Source organism: Camponotus floridanus, unplaced genomic scaffold (genome assembly GCF_003227725.1).
Source record: "Camponotus floridanus strain SB8 unplaced genomic scaffold, Cflo_v7.5 scaffold160, whole genome shotgun sequence".
Classification (NCBI taxonomy): Eukaryota; Metazoa; Arthropoda; class Insecta; order Hymenoptera; family Formicidae; genus Camponotus; species Camponotus floridanus.
The window spans coordinates 183,963-208,217 of record NW_020229282.1 but is presented as its reverse complement, the minus strand read 5'-3'; the positions used below and the strand labels follow the sequence as shown (position 1 = coordinate 208,217).

At 34.8% G+C, this 24,255-nt stretch overlaps 3 protein-coding genes across 4 annotated transcripts; all 3 read left to right on the top strand.

Moving 5' to 3' along the window:
- The first annotated feature begins 1,798 nt into the window (after window positions 1-1,798).
- Window positions 1,799-3,505, top strand: LOC105249031 (signal peptidase complex catalytic subunit SEC11A). Of its 2 annotated transcripts, none has more exons than XM_011254163.2 (4): window positions 1,799-2,028; window positions 2,106-2,215; window positions 3,026-3,175; window positions 3,233-3,505. In XM_011254163.2, the coding sequence occupies exons 1-4, from the start codon at window positions 1,981-1,983 to the stop codon at window positions 3,480-3,482; spliced, it is 558 nt and encodes a 185-aa protein (XP_011252465.1). In that variant the 5' UTR covers window positions 1,799-1,980; the 3' UTR covers window positions 3,483-3,505. The 2 variants fall into 2 exon arrangements, with proteins under 2 accessions (XP_011252465.1, XP_011252466.1); XM_011254164.3 differs by having other exon boundaries at window positions 1,804-2,028; window positions 3,248-3,505.
- A 2,316-nt stretch (window positions 3,506-5,821) lies between these two features.
- On the top strand, window positions 5,822-11,087 carry LOC105249030 ((E3-independent) E2 ubiquitin-conjugating enzyme UBE2O). Its single transcript, XM_011254162.3, has 8 exons — window positions 5,822-6,391; window positions 6,596-6,769; window positions 6,852-7,010; window positions 7,077-7,727; window positions 7,802-8,012; window positions 8,166-8,349; window positions 8,527-10,538; window positions 10,633-11,087. The coding sequence occupies exons 1-8, from the start codon at window positions 6,161-6,163 to the stop codon at window positions 11,022-11,024; spliced, it is 4,014 nt and encodes a 1,337-aa protein (XP_011252464.1). The 5' UTR covers window positions 5,822-6,160; the 3' UTR covers window positions 11,025-11,087.
- Window positions 11,088-14,155: 3,068 nt separating this feature from the next.
- LOC105249029 lies at window positions 14,156-15,400 on the top strand. Its single transcript, XM_011254161.3, has 4 exons — window positions 14,156-14,511; window positions 14,868-14,951; window positions 15,030-15,260; window positions 15,369-15,400. Exons 1-3 carry the CDS (start codon window positions 14,469-14,471, stop codon window positions 15,188-15,190), a joined length of 288 nt encoding a protein of 95 aa, XP_011252463.1. The 5' UTR covers window positions 14,156-14,468; the 3' UTR covers window positions 15,191-15,260; window positions 15,369-15,400.
- Window positions 15,401-24,255: the final 8,855 nt, after the last annotated feature.

Genomic DNA, 24,255 nt, shown 5'->3' with positions numbered 1-24,255 from the left:
ATAAGCGTCTCGCGTTATTGCGGTTAGCGGGAGAAGCTTTAATAAGCGTCTCGCGTTATTGCTGTTAGCGGGAGAAGCTTTAATAAGCGTCTCGCGTTATTGCGGTTAGCGGGAGAAGCTTTAATAAGCGTCTCGCGTTATTGCGGTTAGCGGGAAGCTTTAATAAGCGTCTCGCGTTATTGCGGTTAGCGGGAGAAGCTTTAATAAGCTCCTCGAGTTATTACGGTTAGCGGGAGAAGCTTTAATAAGCTCCTCGCGTTATTACGGTTAGCGGGAGAAGCTTTAATAAGCTCCTCGAGTTATTACGGTTAGCGGGAGAAGCTTTAATAAGCTCCTCGCGTTATTACGGTTAGCGGGAGAAGCTTTAATAAGCTCCTCGAGTTATTACGGTTAGCGGGAGAAGCTTTAATAAGCTCCTCGCGTTATTACGGTTAGCGGGAGAAGCTTTAATAAGCTCCTCGAGTTATTACGGTTAGCGGGAGAAGCTTTAATAAGCTTCTCGCCTTATTACGGTTAACGAGAGAAGCTCAATAATCAGTTTATGGGCATCACTAAGAACTTGGACGTCAAGCTATCCTACATTAGCTTAAACAAATTAAATAAATTTATCAATGTACATAAAGACCATATTCCTTCTAACTGCAAAACAAATGTAGTCTATAAAATTAATTGTTCCGATTGTGATGCTTCATATATTGGTCAGACCTCGAGAATGTTGAAGACGAGAATTTCTGAACATAGATCGCAGATTAATAGCAATCATGCAACTCGCTCAGTCGTCACAAATCACAGATTACAATGCGATCATGATTTTTGTTGGAATGACGTCCAAGTCTTGGATGAAACTCCATTCTATAATAGAAGGATTATTTCCGAAATGCTGCATATTAAGAGACAAAGGAATGGTTTGAATTTACAGCAGACACAGAAAATTTACCGTCTTTATATCATGACATTATAAACAAGCTTCCGAAAATATGAAAGTCATGCTCTAGTATATATATCGGCCGTCTCTGTAACATTTTTGACAGTAACCGATTTTTATGTTGAACCTTGTTGTTTTTTTCAACATCCTCATTATCGCAGAACAGTTTCTCTGTAAGTACTTATATTATTAGTCTCCTCACATTATTTAAGAGATTTATTTTTGATGTTGCCAATTTCAGGCTGCATTTGGTACTGTTGTCAAGTTTCTGTTCTGCATCTAATTAACTCGCACAATGAGATTCTTTATATCTCTCGCCATGGAGATCTATTATTTTGATAAACGTCTATTAACTTTGCGTCTATGCGACATCGATTTTTGATTTTATAACACTTATCATTACAATTTTTCTATGGTTCCTACACCACATTATTATTTGTAATTTTTATGTCACATCATTGCGCTGAAGAAGGCTCAAAACAAGAGCCAGAAACGTCCGTACCGTACATTTCTTTTATTATTATTTTTAACTATTTATATCGTACTTAACATGTTTATATCAATTATAGTTTACTTTATTAAATTATTATTACTTGTACTCGATCTTTAATAATTTATTTATTTACTTGCTCTCTATTGCCTATGTTCTTCCATTTCATTATTAAATTCGAAGAGAGCTTTTTTCAATATTTGTTAATTAATTACATTTGTGTTGATGCTTGCATTGACCAATCAGGATAAAGATTTCTTTATCCTAATTGGCCAATCGAATGCAGCTGCATAATTGATCAAAATCAAATGATGAAGGCCTTTCTATCTAAATTTTGCGTTCCATGATCCAAGTTTGATACTCCGGATGTTCCGCTGGTTCTATCGATTCGTCGTTCCCTGTTCATTGTTTACGTGACGTGGTGATAGTCGTGATGAATCCTGATGCCAATGGTGGACATATTTATATGTAATCTGTGGTGATAGATACAGAGTGCCGGTTGTGTTCGAATCAACGAAACTGGAATTATCCTTTTGATTAATAGTAATTTCTGCCAACTGTCATCATGTTGCAATCAATATTCGACGACGTGAGACGTATGAATAAACGTCAGGTAAATTTTTTTTCTTCGACGATCATTATCCGGAGATCACATATGGTAATTATATGTCAATGTTCTCTGATTTTCAGTTCTTATATCAAGTATTGAGCTTTGGCATGATAGTCTCGTCGGCTCTGATGATATGGAAGGGTCTGATGGTTGTCACCGGCAGCGAGAGTCCTATCGTGGTGGTGTTGAGGTATAGAAATAGATCTGGATCTAACCTAGCTTCTCTCTCCTTACTGTCTATGTATCTGAATTAATTTTTAATTGGCTCTTATAGCTGAGAAATTGTAATTGATACTAGCTATTTTTATTGACGGTACAGAATGTTCCTAAAGTGACTATTTTTACGAAACAACAGGAATTATAAAATACTTTTTTAAGATAAAAATATATTTAAATCAAATATATATTTTAGGGCCTTAATTTAAATATTAGTTTCTATTAGTGACAACTATTGTAATGTTTCTACAGATCTCGAAGGGATCTGTTGTTTTGCAGAATATACATTTAAACATTGCAAGTTTCCTGTTGAATTATTTCAATAATATAATTTTGACGATCAGCTTTATCTCTAATTCTTTTATGATACATTTTCAGATTTAATGGATCTCTAGGTAAAAATTCTAATGGTATTAAATCAAGCAAACCTGTTGTTTATAATTGAGATTTTTCATAAAGCTTAACATAAAATACTTGAACTTTTATAAATACATGAATTTGTACAACAATGGACATATTATGCCAATGTATAATTTTTTTAAATATTTTTAATTTCATCAAAATAGATCACTTTAGAAACCCTGTACATGTTTTGTTGTGAAAAAAATATTTAAAGATATAGAAATTATCGTTGTTAAAGATACAGAAATATATTAATAAAAATGATAACAGTAAATATTATATTTCATATTATATTCAATAAACTTGCAAAGTATCCATATAGAATAAAATGAATAAAATGTTTGATAAATTTATATTAATTCATTCAATTCTTAATACATAGTGGCAGCATGGAGCCTGCATTTCACAGGGGCGATTTACTCTTCCTTACTAATTACCAAGATGAGCCAGTGAGAGTAGGGGAGATTGTTGTTTTCAAAGTCGAGGGCAGGGATATACCTATTGTACACAGAGTACTTAAGCTTCATGAAAAGTAAGATTCATATAATTTATGAAATAAAAATATATCGATAATAAAACATAAAAAAAGACATCAAATTTCTAGGGGTGACCAGAATAATACGGTCAAGTTTCTCACGAAAGGCGACAACAATTCTGTGGACGACCGAGGCCTATACGCACCTGGTCAGCTATGGTTGACACATAAAGATGTGGTCGGCCGGGCGAGAGGCTTTCTACCATACGTTGGCATGGTCACTATATACATGAATGAATATCCTAAATTTAAATATGCAGTATTAGCATGTCTTGGATTGTATGTTTTGGTACATAGAGAATAAAGTTATGCTCGAATAAGTTGAAACGTTATATTAATGATAAATCGTGGATGTCCAGGAAGATGCGTGATTTGATTGTTTATATATATATATATGCAAGAATTATGTATGATAAGATTATTCATATACGTACATTGAACTTAATTAGGAATTATGGAAACATTCAGGTCTAAATGCATTTCTCTGTACATATATTTGCATATTTGAATCAACAGTTCAAAAACCTAAAAACATTGTTCAAATTATCGCGAATAAATTTATACTAGACACATTGTCTTGATTTTCATATCAAGATGAAATTCGTTTATGTGAACGATTAATACAAGATGTATCATGTTTGGATCTGTTTGTAATTAATAATAATATGTAGTCCTAGTTTAAAAAGTTATGTACAATATAAATATATATATATATATATATATATATATATATATATATATACACATATTCTGTTTTTGTAATAAAATTGCAGTACAATTAATGAGGTATTCATATAAATATATATAATGCAAAGGATACAGTTTGTCATTAACTGTGCTCGAAATTGTTATGCAAGTTGTACATACATATGCGAAATACGAGATTACACTTATTCTGTTCATGAAGCATTGATAAATAATAAATACTTTGCAAATGGAGCAAGTAAGCAACTTCGAATTTAGCATTTGATCATTCTAATTCAAAAGAAGTTTATTTCTTCTTTATTAATCACAATTAATGATATAGTTATCTCAAGAACGATTATTATTATTACTATAAAAACTAATATCAATGCAAATCAATGCAGATCAATACAGATCAATGCTAGATTTTTTTATTAAGTTAACAACTTTTTTTCTCAGTGTACACAGATTAATTATTTATTAAACCTCACGAGATATATTAATCGTTTAATAATATAAATGTATTTATATCCAAGTATATATATTTTTAAAGTCTCACACACACACGTACATTGAGAAAAAAAATTTTTGTTAACTCAATTAAACGTTTAACTAAATTAAAATAAACTTCACGAGATGTATTAATCGTTTAATAATATAAATGTATTTATATCCAAGTATATTTTTGAAGTCTCATACACACACGTACATTGAGAAAAAAAAGTTTTTGTTAACTCAACTAAACCGTTTAACTAAATTATTATTTTTTAAATTAAAATATTGAAATATTTAAGTTAAATAAATGTCATGTTAGATTTATAATAGTTAAATATTCCAGTTAAAAAGGTAATAATTTAGTTAAATGGTTTAGTTAAATTAACAACTTTTTTTCTTTTACAATTAGTCTTTTCTCTGTCTACTATTTGATTGTTTTATTACGCTTTTAGAAAGTCAAGTTCTATAATGTAACTTTTAATGTTGTATTTCATATGAAATTATTATTTTAAACATAATAATTTTCTTTCTTTGCATTTCTATCATGAATAGACATTTCCAACCTTTACTAAAAAAACTAAAAATATCCCTCAATTTTTTCTCTCTTTGGACAATTTATTTACATTTATATATAATTCTCTTTATTCCTTTAAAAGTGAACATCGAGAACAACTCTCTTTCTTCAGGCAAGTCTACATATATGACCAATATGATTAACTGATTCCATCTTTATATATTTATCATCATGTGCTATTAATTAAAGTCGTAGACAATATTCAGTAATCAAAGTTGCGCGCAGGAATGGCCATGCGCAGAAACGAATGCGCAGTGGTTCGGCCGCCATGTTGGCGCGTGACTGCTACGTCATACGCGTCATTGCTACGTCATCGGCGTCATACGTGACTCGGAGTCATACGCAGTTACACGGATCGTCGTACGTCCGCATTTTTCGCGTCTTTTAACCGTTTTTAAACGAATATCGCGAGTGAACGAGCGTCGAAAGTGTCCAAGGATGATCGCGCGACTTTTATAGTGTGTCGATGGAAACGCGCGACAGCGATTTTTGACGATATTCAGTGATGGCGTCATCGCGAAGATGGAGCGAAGTTGCGTCGCGTTATTCGCGCCCTTGATGATGATTATCGGATGTGAGCGAGTATTGGGAATGCCGAATAAAGTGTCGCGCGTTCGCGTTGATGATATCGTGTGAGTTTGTGTGCATCAAGATCGGAATGGGACGTCCCGAGGCGAGCGAGTGGAGCGGCCTGTGGAACAGCCGGTGCATAGATTTGATTTATCATATTTGCGTGCACAATTCGTGCTCATTCGACGCTTATATGCACGCTTATAGCATCGCGATGTCCCGAATTACATTCGGACAAATCGGCGCCGCATCATAATTCGATGCAATTCATTCGGTGCAATTCAAATAAAGTCGATCGCGTGAAGATTATGCTAGAAGCGATTTGAAATTTCTTTTGTATGCGCGCGCAGTGCTGTCTTATTGAGATCAAAATTGCGGTACTTTGTTAATCTAGTGACTTTAGAGTCTCGGACGCGCAAGCGCAGTCTTGATTCGAAACTCCGTACTCCATCCAGTCTGCTGTCAACGTCGTCGGCTCGGCCCGGCGGTGCTCGGCATCGTTCGATTCTATCGGATTGTCGGGTATGCTCGGCTACCTCGAGTAGTAGCAGCAGCAGCAGAGCAGGCGGACCCGTCCACAGTCCATCGTGGTCCAGTCACCGAGGGAGAGGTAGGCTGGGGGCAGTACAGGCGAGGTTGTACAGGCAGGGGCAGGAAAGATGGCTGCCGCGGCGAACGTTGCGCCGGAGAATCAGTATTTCTACGAGGATGTCGTCTATCGCGTGGACAAACGGGGCAACGTCGTCTTCGGCATCGTCATGGAGAATGACGATCAGGACATGTCCGAGGAGAGCTCCGACAGCGAGGAGAGCCTGCCGAAGCGCAAGAAGGGCGAGATACGCATGATTTGGCATCCGTCCGGCGTCGAGGAGTTGGTCAACTGTAAGAAGGTACTACGATCAATTATTTGCGTGTCGATTCCGCGTGGAAAGATTAATCGATTCCCGCATCTCACGCCTTTCGTACTATTTGCCTTACGACATCTTTCGCTGCAATAACGCATGCGGCATTGAATTGCATTAGAGTCTAATATTAATCATGTTTTGTACGCCAATATGCGCCAATGAGATGTTTCGATGGTGTATCGTTTTCAGGTTCATCTGGCTGATAGGACCCTCATGCCTGGAGATGTAGTACGTAGGATGATCAAGGGAAAGGATACGCAAAGAGGCTACTGCAGAGACATAGAACTGACTGCGTGTGTACAGGTCATTGGTACCAAGCAGGTACTTACGGATATCAAGAGCGAAGATCTAATCCCATTGCAGGTACATGGATATGAATAATCTTTTGGTAGCAGAGATATAGCTGGCATATTAGTACACTGAAACAAACAGTTGTCATTTGTAGGAATTTGCAACAGATATGGCAGTCTGCATGGATTCTTGGGTTGGTGGTATTAGAATGACGCACTTTAAGTTATGGTTGGTAACACCAGACGGATCACACTGTGTCATAAACGAGATGGATTCCTGTGTGCTGGGACAATTGGAAGAGACGCGAGATAATGTAAGATTTAATGATTTATTATTTTTTGTATATGTTTTGCAGATATGAATATTAAATATTTTTTAGGACAATGATTTTCCACACTCTACTGAATTCTATCCTGGTCAGAGTCTATGGGGTCCTGTTCACTGTCTCGAGGATGCACAGTGGATTCAGTGTACAAAGGAGATGAAGGCAAAGAGAAAATTAAAACCACAAAAGATAACAAAAGTGATTGTGGAGAAAGTAGAAACTGATTGGGTAGGTGTTCATTGGCAGTGTCGAGCATATTCAAAGGACGGTGCCTGGTCCGATCAGGCACAACCAAAATTTGTGGTTGAAGGTGAAGATCTGAAAAAATTGAAACTGTTAAATGTGTTCGAGCCTTCGACAGTACAAGTCGGCGATCGCAATTTTTACATCATTAAGGGAAATGAAAATGTTATTACCCGCGAACAATGGCGGAAACAACAAAGGGATATTTATCAAGTTCCTAAGCAGAGTCCGAAGAAGACGCGTCCAAATATTACAGTGACGAAGCTACTGGAAGATAAGAAGAAGGAGCAGAGAAAGGATAAAATCAATCAACGATCGGTAGAAGAGAGCAGTCAAAGTAATGGCGTTCAGGATGTCACAAGTAATAATACTTTGATGCCACCGCCTCAAAATCAGCACGCCGAAAGTTCGGATGAGTGGGATACCGAAGATACGACGGGTTCGCAAAGCGATACTGCTTCGGTAATCATTTGTTTTTTTTTTTTCATCTCTAAGAAAATGAGATCTAAGATTGAAGAAATGATCGCGCCCCTTAGGTTTCTAGTGGCTGCTCCAGCATGTCGTCAATGGGAAAGAAAAAGAAGGGTCCTGCATTGATGACAAAAGTGCTGAAGAAAAAGAAGTTGCGAAAAGCGAAAAAGAAAGTACCGCCTGTTCCATTAATTCCCGGGACAAAGATAGTTGTAGAAACGTTGTCCACTAATACAAAAGCTAATGTGGTGTGGCAAGATGGTTCAGTAGAATTTGGTATTGAATATTAAATATTATGATTGATATTTAGTCATAAGAGTTATATTTAATCGAAATATGTAATAATAAATTGTCTCATTGATATGATTTGTTTATGATATCTTAAGTTTTGTAGCATGCATATATGGTATTAATGCTATATTTCTTTAGGCATACCATCAACACAATTGTATCCAATTCATCACTTGGATGATAAGGAATTTTTCCCAGGTGACTTTGTTGTAGACCAAAAGGAGGAATCTAGAATGTATGGTGTTGTACAAAGTGTTGATCATCAAGGTCGTACTGCCAAGATAAAATGGTTCCGAACATATACTTCTAGTCAAAGTCCAGAGTGAGTATTGTATAAAGGAAGAAAATTCCTTTCCATGAAAATTCCTTTTCTCGTGTTATTTCAAAACCTTCCATTTTTTAATTTTTAGAGAACTTTGAATGTTTTGTAATTTAAAATAATTATAAATAAGTCAAAAAAATAGTAAACTTTTAATTGTTTGATTATCTTTTTATTCAGGCCAATCTTCCTGGAGGAGCGCGAAGTGAGCGTTTATGATTTAAAGGATCATCCAGATTTCCAATACAGACCGGGAACCCTGGTAATCCGAATAGCGAATTTTGAGGGTGAGGACGCTGGATGCACCGCCGGTCAAGTGTTGGACAATTATCCAGAGGGACGAGTGAAAGTATGGTGGGTCGATGGTCATATTAGCATGTGCTGGCCACAAGACCTGTACAAGGTTGGAGAATACGACAGTGACGAAGGAGAATTGTGGGATGATGTATCATCTGATTCGTCATGGGAGACAGAATTGGAGGATTGTTTCATCGCCGATAATGATGGCACCGAACAGACAGAATTGGAGAACATAAAACCAAAGTTAGCGGCGCACATCGAAAAGGCCAGGATCGCAATGTCAAGATTGGAAGAGATCTTTACACAGAATCCATCATTGCAGACAACAGAAGTGATGAGAAAACTTTTAGAAGTCTACAAAGATTGTCGTTATATGGATAAATTAATGGGCACTTCGTTTTTTCACGAATGTCACTTCCAAGGGCTCCTCGAGCGGGTGAGAGAACGCGGTAGAGCGAATGTCGCGCAACGTATGGCCGATCAAGTGACGAGACTTTTCACACCTAAATCCGAATGTCCGGAAGAATCTTTGGAAAAAGATAATTTAAAGAATTCGAGAAGCAGCGATGATCAGTGTGTAATTAATGTGCCGGAGAAGCAGGTTGCTACAATTATTAATAGATCAGAAATTGACAATACTATTAGTATCGAGAATAATACCAAAAAGCAAGGCGACGAGGAACCGATTAATCAATTATTCATACGTCCCAATCCCAATCCTGAGGATTCTGGATTGTATTCGGCGGAGAACTCGAAAAAAGAATCGGGTTCGAGCGAGTCCAGTGGAGAATTTCTCATGAGCGAAGACGTTAATAATACACCAGAATGCTCGTCCACATTGAATGGCGCAAATTTGCCCGATAAAGCAGAAACAAATAAAGTGAAAAGAGTGCCGACGAGTCTTGTGACTTCTCAGAACATTGGAACGTCACATGTGTGCGTGAAGCTGTGTAATCTAATAAAAGCGCAGCTTGTGTTGGCGCACGCCGAAGTGTCTAGAAGATTCGGTTTGGCCAAAATGTCATTATCGGACGCGGAAAAAACTTCTCCACGGAAAAAGCAAAAGGGAGAGGAGGAGGAGGAACGCGTGGAAACGATGATGGATCCATCTGAATGTTCCGTCGAAATTCCACCGCCGGTTTATACCGAGGGCGAAGGCTTCTCTATAGAGGAGACCGCGCCCGACAGTCACAAATTCAAGCTGACCATGTTTCAGCCTACTGATCCAAGCAACTTCTTCAGAACTGTCTCCAAGGAATTGAAGTTGCTGAAGAGCTCACTTCCACCGGGTGTATGGGTAAAGGGATTCGAGGATCGTATAGATCTGTATTCCGTAATGTTCCGTGGTCCCGAGAAAACGCCCTACGAAGACGGCCTTTTCCTCTTTGACTTCCAATTATCGGCTGACTATCCGGTCGCGCCGCCTCTTTGTCATTACATTTCCTATTGCAGCGATCGGTTGAATCCTAATCTCTATGAAGACGGGAAGGTGTGCGTGAGCTTGCTGGGGACCTGGTCTGGTCGTGGTACAGAAGTATGGACAAGCTCGTCGACCCTATTGCAAGTGATTGTTTCGATACAGGGTCTGATTCTTGTGAGTGAGCCGTACTTTAACGAAGCTGGCTTCGAGAAGCAGAAAGGCTCGCAGCAAGGACGCGAAAACTCAAGAATGTATAACGAAATGGTGGTGTTGAAGCTGGTACAAGCGCAAACAAAGTTGCTGTTGCATCCACCACCTGTATTCAAGGATATTATTATCGCTCATTTCAAGAAACATGCCGAGAAACTGCTGCAGAGACTGGAATTGTGGATGGAGATATCCGAGCAGCATAATAATCAACATCCGTTATCTCCTGTCACTCCCACTACATTCAAAGAGATCGCTGATATTGGTATGTAAAGCAATATCTTTTTTTATAATGCATATCTTTTTTTATAATGCTTTTTATATTGGACATAATAAATTCTTGCTCTCTCTTGTCACAGACGAGAAAGTATTGCCTGAATTCCCGCTCATCCCGGCATCGCGCGGTTTCTGCATAACCCTCGGCAAGACTTTGGCAACGTTTAAAGAAGTACTCGTTAAAGAGAATATAATACAAAGGCCGAGAGAATGGCAAAACAATGAAAACATTATGGAGTTGAGGAATAATACTGCAAATCAGTGCCAAGAAATATCTAAATCGATTAACAGTAAGGTAGCAGAATGTAATCAGAGCAGTAGCAGCATGAGCAATACACTACAGGAAAGTAACAAAAAACTGACATTAAATGGCAATCAATCCATTAAGGAAGTGACGTCATCTTCCGCAACGAATACCTTTGCAACGGTACCGAGCGAGACGAAAAAAAGTCTTTTGAGCCAAAACACCAGCTAGCCACAAGGTAAAAGTAAGCATAAATTGAAACGCTTAGTCCGTTTAAATTATTATACGACTGTTCGGTAATATATATATATATATTTTAATATATATATATATATATATATATATATATATATATATATATATCAGTAATTTATCGTATACGGAATTTCAAATTACACAAACATACGCTGACACGCAACATATACATGCGATATACCTATCGATAATATTTAATAACGACGCGATAATTTTTAATAGAAATATTGTGGCAGGTGTTGCTAAAGATAATTGTTCTAAGAGTAATTACAAATAGAGAGAAAAGAGAGAGAGAGAGAGAAAGAGAGAGAGGAATAGAGAAAGCGTAAAAACGCGATTATAATTGCACGAATAAAAGAATGCAATTTTACAGCTCACACATATACACATACACATAGGGATACACGTACACAAAAACTTCGTATATTATCAAGATAAATTGTAAAATTATCGCGTTAATTCGACATCGAAGTAAAAAGAAAAAAACAAGACCTATCTAAAGCTCCTCTTGCATTTAGTTCCATATACTTTTAAGTATAAAGATATTACGTTGCCTGTGACAAATATAAGAAGTTAGCTGAAAAATCTCTGATGAGTGAAATTATATATATATATATATATATATATATATATATATATATATATATAATATAGCGCAAGCAGAGATAAGCAGAATTTGCCATTCTGTAAAACAAATATGCAGAAGAAAATATGGCGAGTGATAAAGACCAGTAACAATACGCCGAACTAACGAGGAAAAACGTTGCAATAGAATCTTAAAGGATAATAATAGCGTATTAATTCTGCGTAGCACATTTTCATGATTGCACTTTCAATAATGTGTGATTATTGTCGAAATTGTAAATCGGTTATTCCCATCGAAATATGTTTATCTTGGAATTATTCCATCCAGGTAAATGTTGAACCTTTATAAGAAGGGTAATCACTCGTAATCAATCGCTTTCTCGAAGAATCTCACAATCAGTGGACTTTCACACGAATTGTCCGAAGAAATTTTATTCCGGCAGTTGATCGAAAATAAAGCTAAATAAAGCTTAAGCGCTGTCAGGCTCGAGATTCGCTTGCTTGAAAGATAATAATTGGCATTATTCTCGAGCTACTCGATCTTTCTTATAACGGCTCAACATTGCACTACGAATATTCTCAAGCGAAACTATAAAGAGTGACTTTAATCGCAAATGTGTAGAGGGAAAATAGCTTAGGAAAAATAAAAACAAATCCATATCTAGATGAAATCTTTACGATGATTATGTCCAGTGTATATGGATTTCCTTAGCACATAGCTTGTAAAGCATAGAAATTTAGAAAGAAATGCATTATCCTTACGGTCTTTCGTTGAAGATAACTCTTCCTATTTCATTCCTATAATTTTTTGAAATACACATTCTGAAAGAGGACTGATTTGAATACTAATTTATTCAAATACTATTATTACTATTATTATTTAGTTGGTTAATAATTAAAATACACGATGAAATGGTGTGTATACAGTATTATTCATTTATTTCGTGTAACAATTCCTGCGTAAGGTATCTAGAATCAGGAAGTTGTTTTCTGTTTACGTTTATACGCGGAAAATATGCGCATGTAGGGAGATAACAGAATAAAAAGAAGAATAAGACATAAAAAAGGTTTTCAGATCAATTTAATAATGAAATGTTGTGGAGATACAAGATGCTGTAGAGTGATATTTAAATATTCATCAGTAGTTATTTTTCTTTTTGTTTCCTCGCATTCCTTCAGACATGGAACAAATGTGTATATCAAAATCATTATCGTACAATCGACTAGCTACAAAGTGCTCGTATTTTCTGTACGTCAATTGATTTTTTTCTCTCGTTTAGTAAAGGATAAGGAGATTCTGAAAAAAATTTACGGTGCTAACAAGTTACGAGAAAAGATATGGAGATGTTTTCGAGAAGAGTATGCGATCTTTAGGAAGCGTAAATAGCTAATGAAGGCGGAGGAAATAGGCGCACTGTAAAGCCGCCGAAATGTTTGGGATGCCTTGTATATGTGCCAGCTATATTTACATTGATTAACAATTATATTTGTGAGTAACGTATTTGAAAATTTATTTCACGCATTGCTCTTTTTGAGGAAGAAAAATAGAAAAAAGAAATGCGCAAAGGAACCACCTGAATGTACGATTTGCAAATAATGACGAGCGTGAAACATGAGCGTAAAAAAAAGAAAAAAAGCACATTTTCTAGTCTAACGTCAAGTTATGTAGAGCAGATTTTTTATTTAACTTTTTATTTATAATTTTTATTTTTAATTCATTTGAGAGACTGTTTTTTCTGTCTTTATTTTTTCATTCATTGTCTCTTAAGAAGGAACTGGACGAATCAGCTACATCAAAAGTTAACAAATCTAATACATTTCGAAATTTATAAATTTGACTTGATAATTGCGCAAAGCACTTTTAACATGTAAAATTAATGATTAATTTGTATTAAAGTAAAAATGTGTATATAATCTCAAAAATTTAAATGTATATTATCTTATATCAAATTAACTATTTATAACGAGTGTACACCAAAATTTACGAAAATAAAAATTTTCATTCTCTTTAAAAGAATAAAAAAAAGCTTCTTTAAAAAGCTACTTTACGCAATATCAAATTCACATATAAATCTCAAAATGTATTAAATTTACTAATTTTTTGACGCAGATGATTCGCTCAGTTTCTTCTTAAGCTCCTTCGTAGAGAATTATCTTTAAGATTTTTTGTTATATTTTTTATTATTTAAGATTTTTATTTTTCTCGGCGTCAAATTATCTTTTGATATCTGTAAAGTTTTATTTGAAGGCATTCGTTGAGATTATTCTCTCTCACTTGCCTTTTCTATCCATTGTATTATATTAGTATCAATCAAAACAAAACTGCAGTAATAGTTTACTACATATGTAATTCAGTTCCCTTAATTCGGGTTAATAAAAACTCATTATAGGATCAACGGACATGAAAAATGTCTCGTATCTTTTATCAACATTACACCTTTATGAACATCCTTAATCCTGCTACTTCAGAGACATTTATTTATTTTGTGTGTCATACATGTATAACAATTATGTACATAAGCATCATAAAAGAATTATTTGCAAGTTTTATTCCAATGTATTAATTAGGCAATGACAATTAAACATTCGTAATCCCTAGTCGATATTGTTCTATATTCGAGCAACATTAGCATCGTGAGAAATCGTGTTAACGAACAAAAATGTATCTTGTTATCTCGAAATAGATAAGCTGTACTCATACACTCATTTATCCATATCTCTTATCAAAGGTGTGATTCAGTACGCATTACGTAGACACTGCAGTATAGTTAATTGCGAGAGCGACTTGGTATTCTTTCTTTTTTTCAACGTGTATCGATATTCTTTCCCAGAGAAATGTATTCGAAAAAGCTTGTGTGCTACCTAACTATCGGTTTACGTAAGTAAAAAAAAGACATAATCTTAATATAAAAGAAATATGACGATAAATCATTTTTAATCGGTAATAAAGGATGTTTCATCTTTTTACGTTTCTCATTGCATCTTAAACTGTCATTGATTGATGAAGATTAGTCGTTTTATCGAAAGAGTGTAATGGTAATATTTATTATATGGTTGAACAATAATTATTTTCAAACAATATTATTCAATTATTGTCTTCACATACATTCATTAATAAATTCTATCGTTGCACGTGTGTGACAGTTGTAGTATGTAGGTTGTAAGTTACAATAGATTCCATTAAAGAAAATGAATTGCAAATCTTTCTTTCACTTCTTGAACAATATCAAACAGTTCTGATGGGGATATTCTTGGAAGAAGTCGAAGCGAGACGCAAAATTTTGAGGGGTCGTAAGACAATAACCAGACGTTATTACAGTAAGTCGATAATGGAGCAAAGTGTCTCAAGTGGCACGAGAACCAAGATCTAAACATTCGTTTAATCATGTTTTTTAGGAGGTACAGCTATACCAGCTTGGGCCATAATTGTTTTGACAGGGTTCGGCATGTTACTGCTCGGTGGTGGACTTTACGTTTTATTGCAAAAATTCGTGGTCGACGCCGCTGACACTGTGGACACTCACACCTATCAACCCGCGTTGCAGCTCGAAAGTTAAATCGATTTGCGATGACATACTCTGCCAAGAGAAAAATAATCCTTACCTCTTTACCCACATTATATATTATGTAACGTAGAATTTTATAAATGTTTTTTTTCATAAAATAACGTTTTTACTTTATTATTTTTGAGATAATTATATTCTGATTTATTGATTAAAATTATTGTTATTTCAGCAGGCGATATAAAAGTGTTTGAGATACTGCTTGATTTGATTATTCATATTTATATTAATATCCAAATATTTATTAGCTTAGGTTGATCGATATTATATGTTAACGTTTCTAATCGCGAGCATTTTGATTATTTATATATATATTTATAATATATCGAATATCTATTGTTTATTAAGTAGCAATTGTTTATTCTCATAGATATATTTAGGTTTTTCAAAGCCATATATTGCATATATATATATAAAATTATCAAAACAGTATCCAAGTACAATGCGACTATAAAGTAATTATTAAACTTTCACGAGGGTCTGCTATCACCTTTTGACAGTCAATCGCGCTATTGAATTCAATAAATGTACCTGAGTTACAGAGAATGTAGCAGAGTAAAAGAATAAAATACAGAAATATCTTGCATCAATATTAAATGTAGCTTATCACATCCGTATATGTATCAATACTTTTAATAGGTTCTGGAATTTCTATGGATCGTGCATATTTGTTATATTCTTCTTTATATCTTGGAAAATATCTTGTTTCCTGTTAATTCTTGCGGTAACTATCGTGCGACAGTATTGAGTAAAAACATTTGAGATATTGTGCGATATTATTATATAAATTATCAAATTATAATTTGGCGATTTATATGATTGGATTTTTTTTAATGAAATTTATTTCGGTTGCAAGTTTGTCAACAAATCGATAAATCAGATATGTTTTTTATATCAATTCTTGGCGATTTTAATTTTTTATCACTCAGCTCCCGTTCTCGTTGCCTGATCGTTCATTGAGATGTTTATACATGTTCACAGAAGGCTTATCCTTTGGAGAGACCATTTGCTAAATGCTAAAAGAACTAAATTGAATGCCGTTATTTGTATTTAAAGCTTATCGATAAAGAAAGAGAGAGAGAGAGAGAGAGAGAGAGAGAGATCTCACTTATATTATCATGAAACTATTTCTTCCTCACTCTCATACGCATAATCTTTAGAATTACTTCTTTAGAATTAAATCTATTAGAGAGTACTTTATTAACTAGAAAAAGTAATAAATAAGAAAAGATAATGAAGATTATCAAAAATGATGTAGAGATGATTTCTTTAAAAAATTTGAGAGCTTTCATATAATAGAAAGATAAAAGACCTCATATTTCTAAAATTATAAATATACATATAAATTTATAATTAAATTTTGTTGATATCATAGTAAATTTTCTTTTTCAGATATTATTTAAAAAGATATCTTTTCAAGTTAATTATTAACAAAATGTTTAATTGCATCTGTAATTTATTTTAGAATAATTTATCTTAGAATAATTTGAGAAGAAAATAATATTATGTTTCAGTAAAAGTATAAATGAATAATATATATATATATATATATATATATATATATATATATAAAATATATATAAAATATATATAAAATATATAAAAATATATATACTTGCATATCTTCCAAATTTAATCATAAATTTAGTAATAAAATTTAATAATAAATTTAGTTTATTATTTACCTACCGTTTTTGAACGAAATAATCTTCATTCCGATTGCACTTTGATATCATTTTATATCGTTATTTCAAACACAAAATGTTGACTTCGATTCATTCTTTTTCCTGAGTAATTTTAATTTATTAATATAATTACAAGTGAAGTATATATATTCAATGTCTTAATAGAATGTAAAATATGCAATATACATATTTCATTTCATTAATTTTTAATAGTAAAAAAATAAAAATGTTATGCAGGAGAAAAATGCTTATCTTACGAAAGCTATTCTCAACAGTTTTTAATATTTCCAAATCTAGCATTTGCTACTTAAGTGGCTTTTTACTTTTCTTTCATATGAATGAAAAATTAGAGACAACACGTACAATAAAAAATCTATTTTAAAAAGTTGCAAAAAATCTCTAGAATCAGAAAGTAATCTTTCTCTCTACATGCTAAATGCGATGGGGACGCAAACAAGAGTAAACAATATAAGGATTCAATTGTAATGCAAAATTTTTCACTCCAAATTTTCGACTTCACAGGTGAAAAGACATCAATCTCAAGTTAAAGAAAGTTTTTAAGAAAAATTTGAAGGAGAGAAGATAAGCTTGGCCGAACAAAATCCTTTCTGAGATAATACCGTACGATGTTTATTATTATATTCTAAAAAAAGGTAGAATATATTTTTAAAAATTCCCAATTAAATTTTCCAACTTTTACAATATATTTTTTACTATTTTTAATTATGACAAACGTTGTGCGCGCGCGGCGCAACATTTCTCAAATTCTTTCGCAGAGTTCTTCCGCCAATTCTTTCTTCTGTACAAGAGTTTGTGAAACAGCAACAATAATTAAAACTATTATACGTGTTTTTTAATATCAAATTATTGCAATACTTTCTTGTTTTTACCGTAAATTCTCAGTTTAATCTCTGCAATCTTTAAAAAAAAATTCTTGTATAAAGTGTCAAGAGAAGCGCGCGCGCGCGCGCACACACACGTGTACGGGTGTTGCATCTACATACAGCTCAGTATGACGGGTTGCCCATACTAGCAGGCGCGCAAGATCGTTCACAATTGCATAGCTTTGGCGGCACAATCAGTAGCAAATTGATAATTGTATCCCAATTTGTTATGCTACGAATTTTATTGAAAAAATTTGCTACTGATTGTGCCGCCAAAGCTATGCAATTGTGAACGATCTTGCGCGCCTGCTAGTATGGGCAACCCGTCATACTGAGCTGTATGTAGATGCAATACCCTGTACGTGTGATGGTAGAGCAATACATGAATGAAATAACGATAGAATCATGTATATAGGTTTCAACTATGTACTATTATTTTTAATTCAATCATTGTCCCGTTATCTAATTCGGGGTAAGTACATAAAAATTCCTTAAAACCTCGAGAATTTTGGACTCCGAAGTTTTAGCAGCGCTCATTTGCCGACTTTGTATGGCGTCCTTCCTTATCTTTTTTTTTATTATTTTTTTATGTATGAAAACATCACGCATGACGCGCATCAGTAATTTATGCGTCGCGAGCAGATCATCGATCATTATCCATCGTCCGCTCACTTGGATTCAATCTCGACAGACAGATAATTGAATGCGCGATTATCAAAGTCGATACATGACACGCGTGCGATGAAAATGATTTTGCTCGGCAAATATACAGAAAGTAACACTTTGTCGTCCACAAGAGTTAACATTGAGAAAAATAACTTCTTACGCGATTATTTCAATAGCATTTCTTTTTTTTTATGTTACGGTAGGATATCCTTACAGTATAAATATCCTCCATGAAGTCAGTTTGTTATATAATGGGCGAGGGGGGAGGAGGCGGAAAAATTCGCACGAAGCTCGAGCTGTGATAACGAAATTTGTTGTTTGGTTTTTTTTCTTTCTTTTTTTTTACGATCTTTAAAGAGAGTGGCTATTACAATGATTATGTTGAAAGTAGTGCTGAAAGTAGTGAAAGATATCTTTTTTTAGTTTCTTATAAATATTCTGTTCTCTTATACACAGTAGTATTTGTTTTTGTTTTCCTTTAACGGACCTGTTATAGTTTGTACAGAGGTCCTAAATAAGTAATTCTTACAAGATAATAGTTAGAATCGTTCTCTAGTCGTGTGTGTAATTACAAGAGTTCATCAATGTATATATATATATATATATATATGTATATATAATATCATAATTGCCCGAAACAATCGGACGTCTGGTTTTGTCAGCGGTGACATCGTCGAATGACGTACAGGAGCTTCTCTCTCTCTTTCTCTCTCTCACATGCATACATACGCCCACATGCACACATTTTCTCTCCATCTCTCATTCGCAGCTTAAAAACAATTTAACGTGGCGAGGATCGACAAATCGCATCTTCGCGTGGCCACTAATGCGAAATCATTCTCGCGTATAAAACAGCATTGGAGATGAGTGCATTCGTTGCATTACGCATTTATGTCGTGGAAAGTGATTCACACAAATGAATTAAAATATAACAATTTTTGAAACATTTCTCAATCTTATAAATTTACAGATAAACACAATTTACATAATGTGTATAAATAAATGAATTTTATATTCAATTCATAGTATGCATTTATTTTTTAATGAAAATATTTATTTCCCTCGTAAGAATTTAAGTAAATATTAACAAATACTAGCTTAAGTACAAATTGAAGAAAATAAATTTTCTTGGAGATGAAAAATATAATATTGTCTTTAAAAAAAATTTCTTAATTATTATAAATAATTGTTTGCATTAAGGATTACGCGATAGAAATGATTCAATTGCGTCGTTTACGAATGCACTCGACTCGCGGCTTACAAGCACAACTTATGCGTTAGATCGATAGATCTCGTCGAAGATCTACGACGGAGGAGAAGCGCTTACGTACACGCATGTACGTAGGTATATATCGGCGAAAATTCGCTCGGCATTCTCTCGTTTCATCTTTATTATATTTTTTACATTGTCTACCGTCGAAGCCTGCTCAATAAATAACAAATAAGAATTGAATGCTAGCTTGGAACACTATCTCATCTTCCTCTTTTTTTTTTTTACTAATTACAAACTAAATCTTAAGCTACGCGCTAAGTGAACTCGCAGATGACTATCATCGAATCGTCAACACACGTTGTGTCGTTAACACGTTGATTCCAAATGGAACAAGAACATTTTCGGATCGGCTTGGAACAATCGGAGAAATTCGCGATCCAAGGAACACGATGTTTTCCTGGGAAAAAACAAGTGATCTTTCGCTCACAGAGATCGCGATAACGTGATGTGGTAGTCAACGTGTTAACGTAATTATATAAATAACTATCGCTATGTAAATTGAAGCTAGACGAACCTGAATCTCGAATTAGAGCGATCGCTCGCATCGGTCACTTTATCAATCGCTATCCTAAATCAACGATTATCATGAAATTATCAACGTAATAATTATGTATCCCTTCGAGAGGAGGAAATATTTAAGCATTTTTCAACCATCGGATTATCGATTCCTTAAATACGTTAAAAGCTACGTTATTTAATTTGTATAACGTCGCGTGCATGTACATAAGCATATATAGGATGCCTTGAAAATTGCGAATTCTTGGATGCAGTCAAATCTTTCTGGAACCTTGGTCTCTCTTTTTGATTTGTAATGTTAAATAATTTTGGCGTGAGGCTTCCATAAATAAATATCTGCTTCATCGGACGTTGATTAGTCAACAAGATTTATGTATATTATTAAGATATATACATTCTGTTCGAAGCCTCTAATTCACCAAAATCCTTTAATCTTGAGGTTTTTTTAACCACGTAATTAACAAAGCAACCGGCCGTTGTTCAAGAAGACACAAAACAGAGATACACAATTTGCAAGATATCCTACGCGTACACAGTAACCTATTTTAATGAATGCTGCAAAATATCTCTTAAATTAAGCGAAGTATAACATACTTCATATACTTTGTTTACTTCGACAAGAGTATTATATACGGAAAAAGGAGTTGATTTTACAAGAAATATTTCACTGCATTAATTATAACGGGATATAATATATGTATATAGACGTAATTATGTGTATGTGTATATGTATATTTATAATCATATTTATATAATCGTATTTATATTTATATTTATAGTCGTATTTATATTTGCATTTTGTGTTTGTATTTATATATTTATATTTATATATTTATATGTCCATTTTTATATTTATGTTTATGTTTATGTTCATATTTATATTTGCATTTATATCCATATTTATATTTATAATTTTGCTATGTATATGTAATTTACTATATCGTGTACAACAATGTCTGGATAATCGTCGCTCGGGATGAAGAGAGCGATTTCTCGTGTATCTCTTTCGTGGATCGTGAGAACTGAATCATTAAACGGAAAAAAATAGCGTCAACTTTTTATGCGTTTATCGTGAGAGTGATATAAAGGGTAATCAAAGTGAATGAACAAGCGATTAATTGAGAAGTCGAGAGCGTGAAAAGATAAGCGGAGTAGAAACCAAAAAAAAAAAAAAAGAAAGAAAAAAAGAGAAAAAATCGATTCACTCTTGCTTGTTAATTACGAATAAGAATTGTGCACTTTATTTATTTTAAACGTTCGATTAGACTTTCGCAGATTCAAAGAGAGAATTCTCATAATAAATTAACATAATATTCTTTCATTTGTCTATTCCACTTTTCATATATATTCAAATATTATATAATAATAAGAGTGTCGCGCTCTTCACGGTCGATTAATCGATTAACGCATCGTGAGAAACAAATTCCTTTTTTTTCTTTTTTTTCTCTTTATTATTAACTCTTGTCTTGCACTCGACGAAATGTAATTGCATAACTTCCCTAGAATTCACCACACTTTAACCGCAATAAATAATGTGTGTTACTCGCTTATATACTTAATAATAAGTACTTTTACAATCGGTGGACCTCTCTCGCGCCGCACACGAGACGATCCCTCGCCGTACCTTCCCTCCTCTTTCACTATCCCGTCAAAGTACACAAGCAGCAAAGACTCCCGAGAGGAGCTAGAAATTTTCTAATCGCACAGCGGATGCATACATATATGTCGTATCGTTAAATAATTCATCGTCGTTCGCTTTCTTAAAAAAAAAAAAAAGCCTTTCTCTCTCCACATATATCTTTTTTCTCTCTCGCCAACAAGCTCGAAACGCCATTAGAACTGGAGTAATTATCTCGATCGAAGCCGCTATAAATAATTCTATAGGTGCACACTGTGTTTATATCTATCCATGTACATATATGGAATATAACAAGGTACATGAATATGCACATGTATATCGTAATTTTCGCTATTACTCGTTTGAGTGCATCTCGGAAAAAAAGAAGAAATTGGAAGTTGCCGTCATCAAGTGCTCTTTCGCGATTCCCTTCCGTCTTTATTTCTCCAGTTTCTCTTCCTACGAGAATCGAAATGCGAAAACAAGCTATGCATGCGTAAGTACGCGCGTGGTTTGCTCTGTTACATGATTAACAAGTGTATACTGATCGATTTATATCGATTTATATCGTTACCCGGCCCGCCGAGTATGGCTGTCTGTAAAACGAGATTGTTAATATTTATAGAGATACGTCGTTATCGCAAAAAAAAAAAATACATCGACATAACATTCAAGTTTCAAATCTCTCCTCCTCTGCTGGATTATCTTGCCACGTTAATTAATCCGCGTGCGTATTTACGGTCGTATAGATGATCGCGAAACGTTAACGACTTGCAATGATCGTAATAAATATAATCGATGACTGACTGCAACATTCGATCGAGAATCAGTCCTCATACTTTCTTTCGTACATAAGACAAATTTTAGAGCGAAGATGTACAGAATGAGAAAGAGAGATACTTGGGATCACAAAGGTATCTACGCGTGCGATCTGTCTCCTCTCAAGTTTGACGGATCATCCTTAAGACACACGCTAATCGTTCGAGATGCGAATTTTCGCGTCTCAATTATATGTAGAAAAAAAAAAAGGAAAAAAGCAACGTTTGCTCGCGAGGGACGTGCGTCAACGAGATCCTGAGAAAATTGTAACCGCGAGTTTGCGAATCGCGCGACACATGGTATTAACCCGTTGGCTCCTCCAACGCGTGTTCTCGAAGTAACTATTTTTTAGGGAGAGAGGCGGAGAGGAGGGAAGGGAGGTGCGGCGAGGAGAGGGGAAGAAGCGTATTTGTTTAATGTACTTAACGATATTTACAAAGACCTCGTCAGAGTTTGGTTCGAGCGAACGAGAAAAGGAACATTTTAACGAACAATTGCTCGAGAAACGCAGCTCGGAAGAGATACACAGGACCATTACTATTATTATATTATTATTATTCTTATTATTATATTATTATTATTATTATTATGCAACAATCGCAACGTACAATGCACCGGCGCCAGCCGGTGACTCGCAACAACCTCGCTGCGTCGGAAGTGTGTGGAATTATGAGGAACACCCGTAATATACGAACAATCGCCAACCGGGTTAATACCGTCGTGTTTTAATGCGACGTCGAGAATCCGATTTCTCCAGGGTGAGCTCGCGGATTCGAGTCGCCATCGAATCCCACGATCGAACGACGAAACGCGTCATCGCTCGACGTTGCACCGACAAAGCCCGGTTGCATCTCGATCGAATCGAATGACGCGGGATGGAAATAGAGAGCTCTGACACGTTCCCTTACACGTCCGGAAGAAATCGACGGATCAATCGCGACGATTGCTTTCTTCCTTATTAATCTTGTTTATTAAGTTTCTCTTCCTTTTTTCTTCCAGGAACACAATTGAGGACTCGTCCTCACCGATCCGAGATGCAACCGGGCTCGGGGATTAGAGCAAACCAGGACTCGCCCGCACTTTGCGTCTTCATATAATCTCAACAATATCGCCTATAATATCCAAGGACGCGTGTGCGGACGACGATTACATATCGATACATATATATCATCGGTTTCTTTGGTTTTCCTTTTCTTCCTTATTAAAGTGAGAAGAAGGTGAAGAAGGTGAAAGCACGCTGATCTTAGAACTTTCCAGCAGCTCTAGCGGATTTACAAGGCTCGAAAAACGGTGAGAGAATTATTCGCTTATAAATAAATTCTTAGTATGTATCTATGTAAATATATATATATGTATATCGACACACACGGATAAGAATATAAACTCTGTAGCGCGAAACAGTCTGTTCGACACCGTTTCTCGCGATCGTGTCAGCTGTGCGATTCGTTGCGGGAAAGCCTCGATCTTAACTTTAACAGCGGATCCCTCTTTCGATCGATCTGGAGTATATTTTTTTCTCGCGGATTAGAAACAGCTAAAATTCTCGACAAATCATGTTGACAAGCGATTAATTATAAACATAAATTAATAATTTGCGA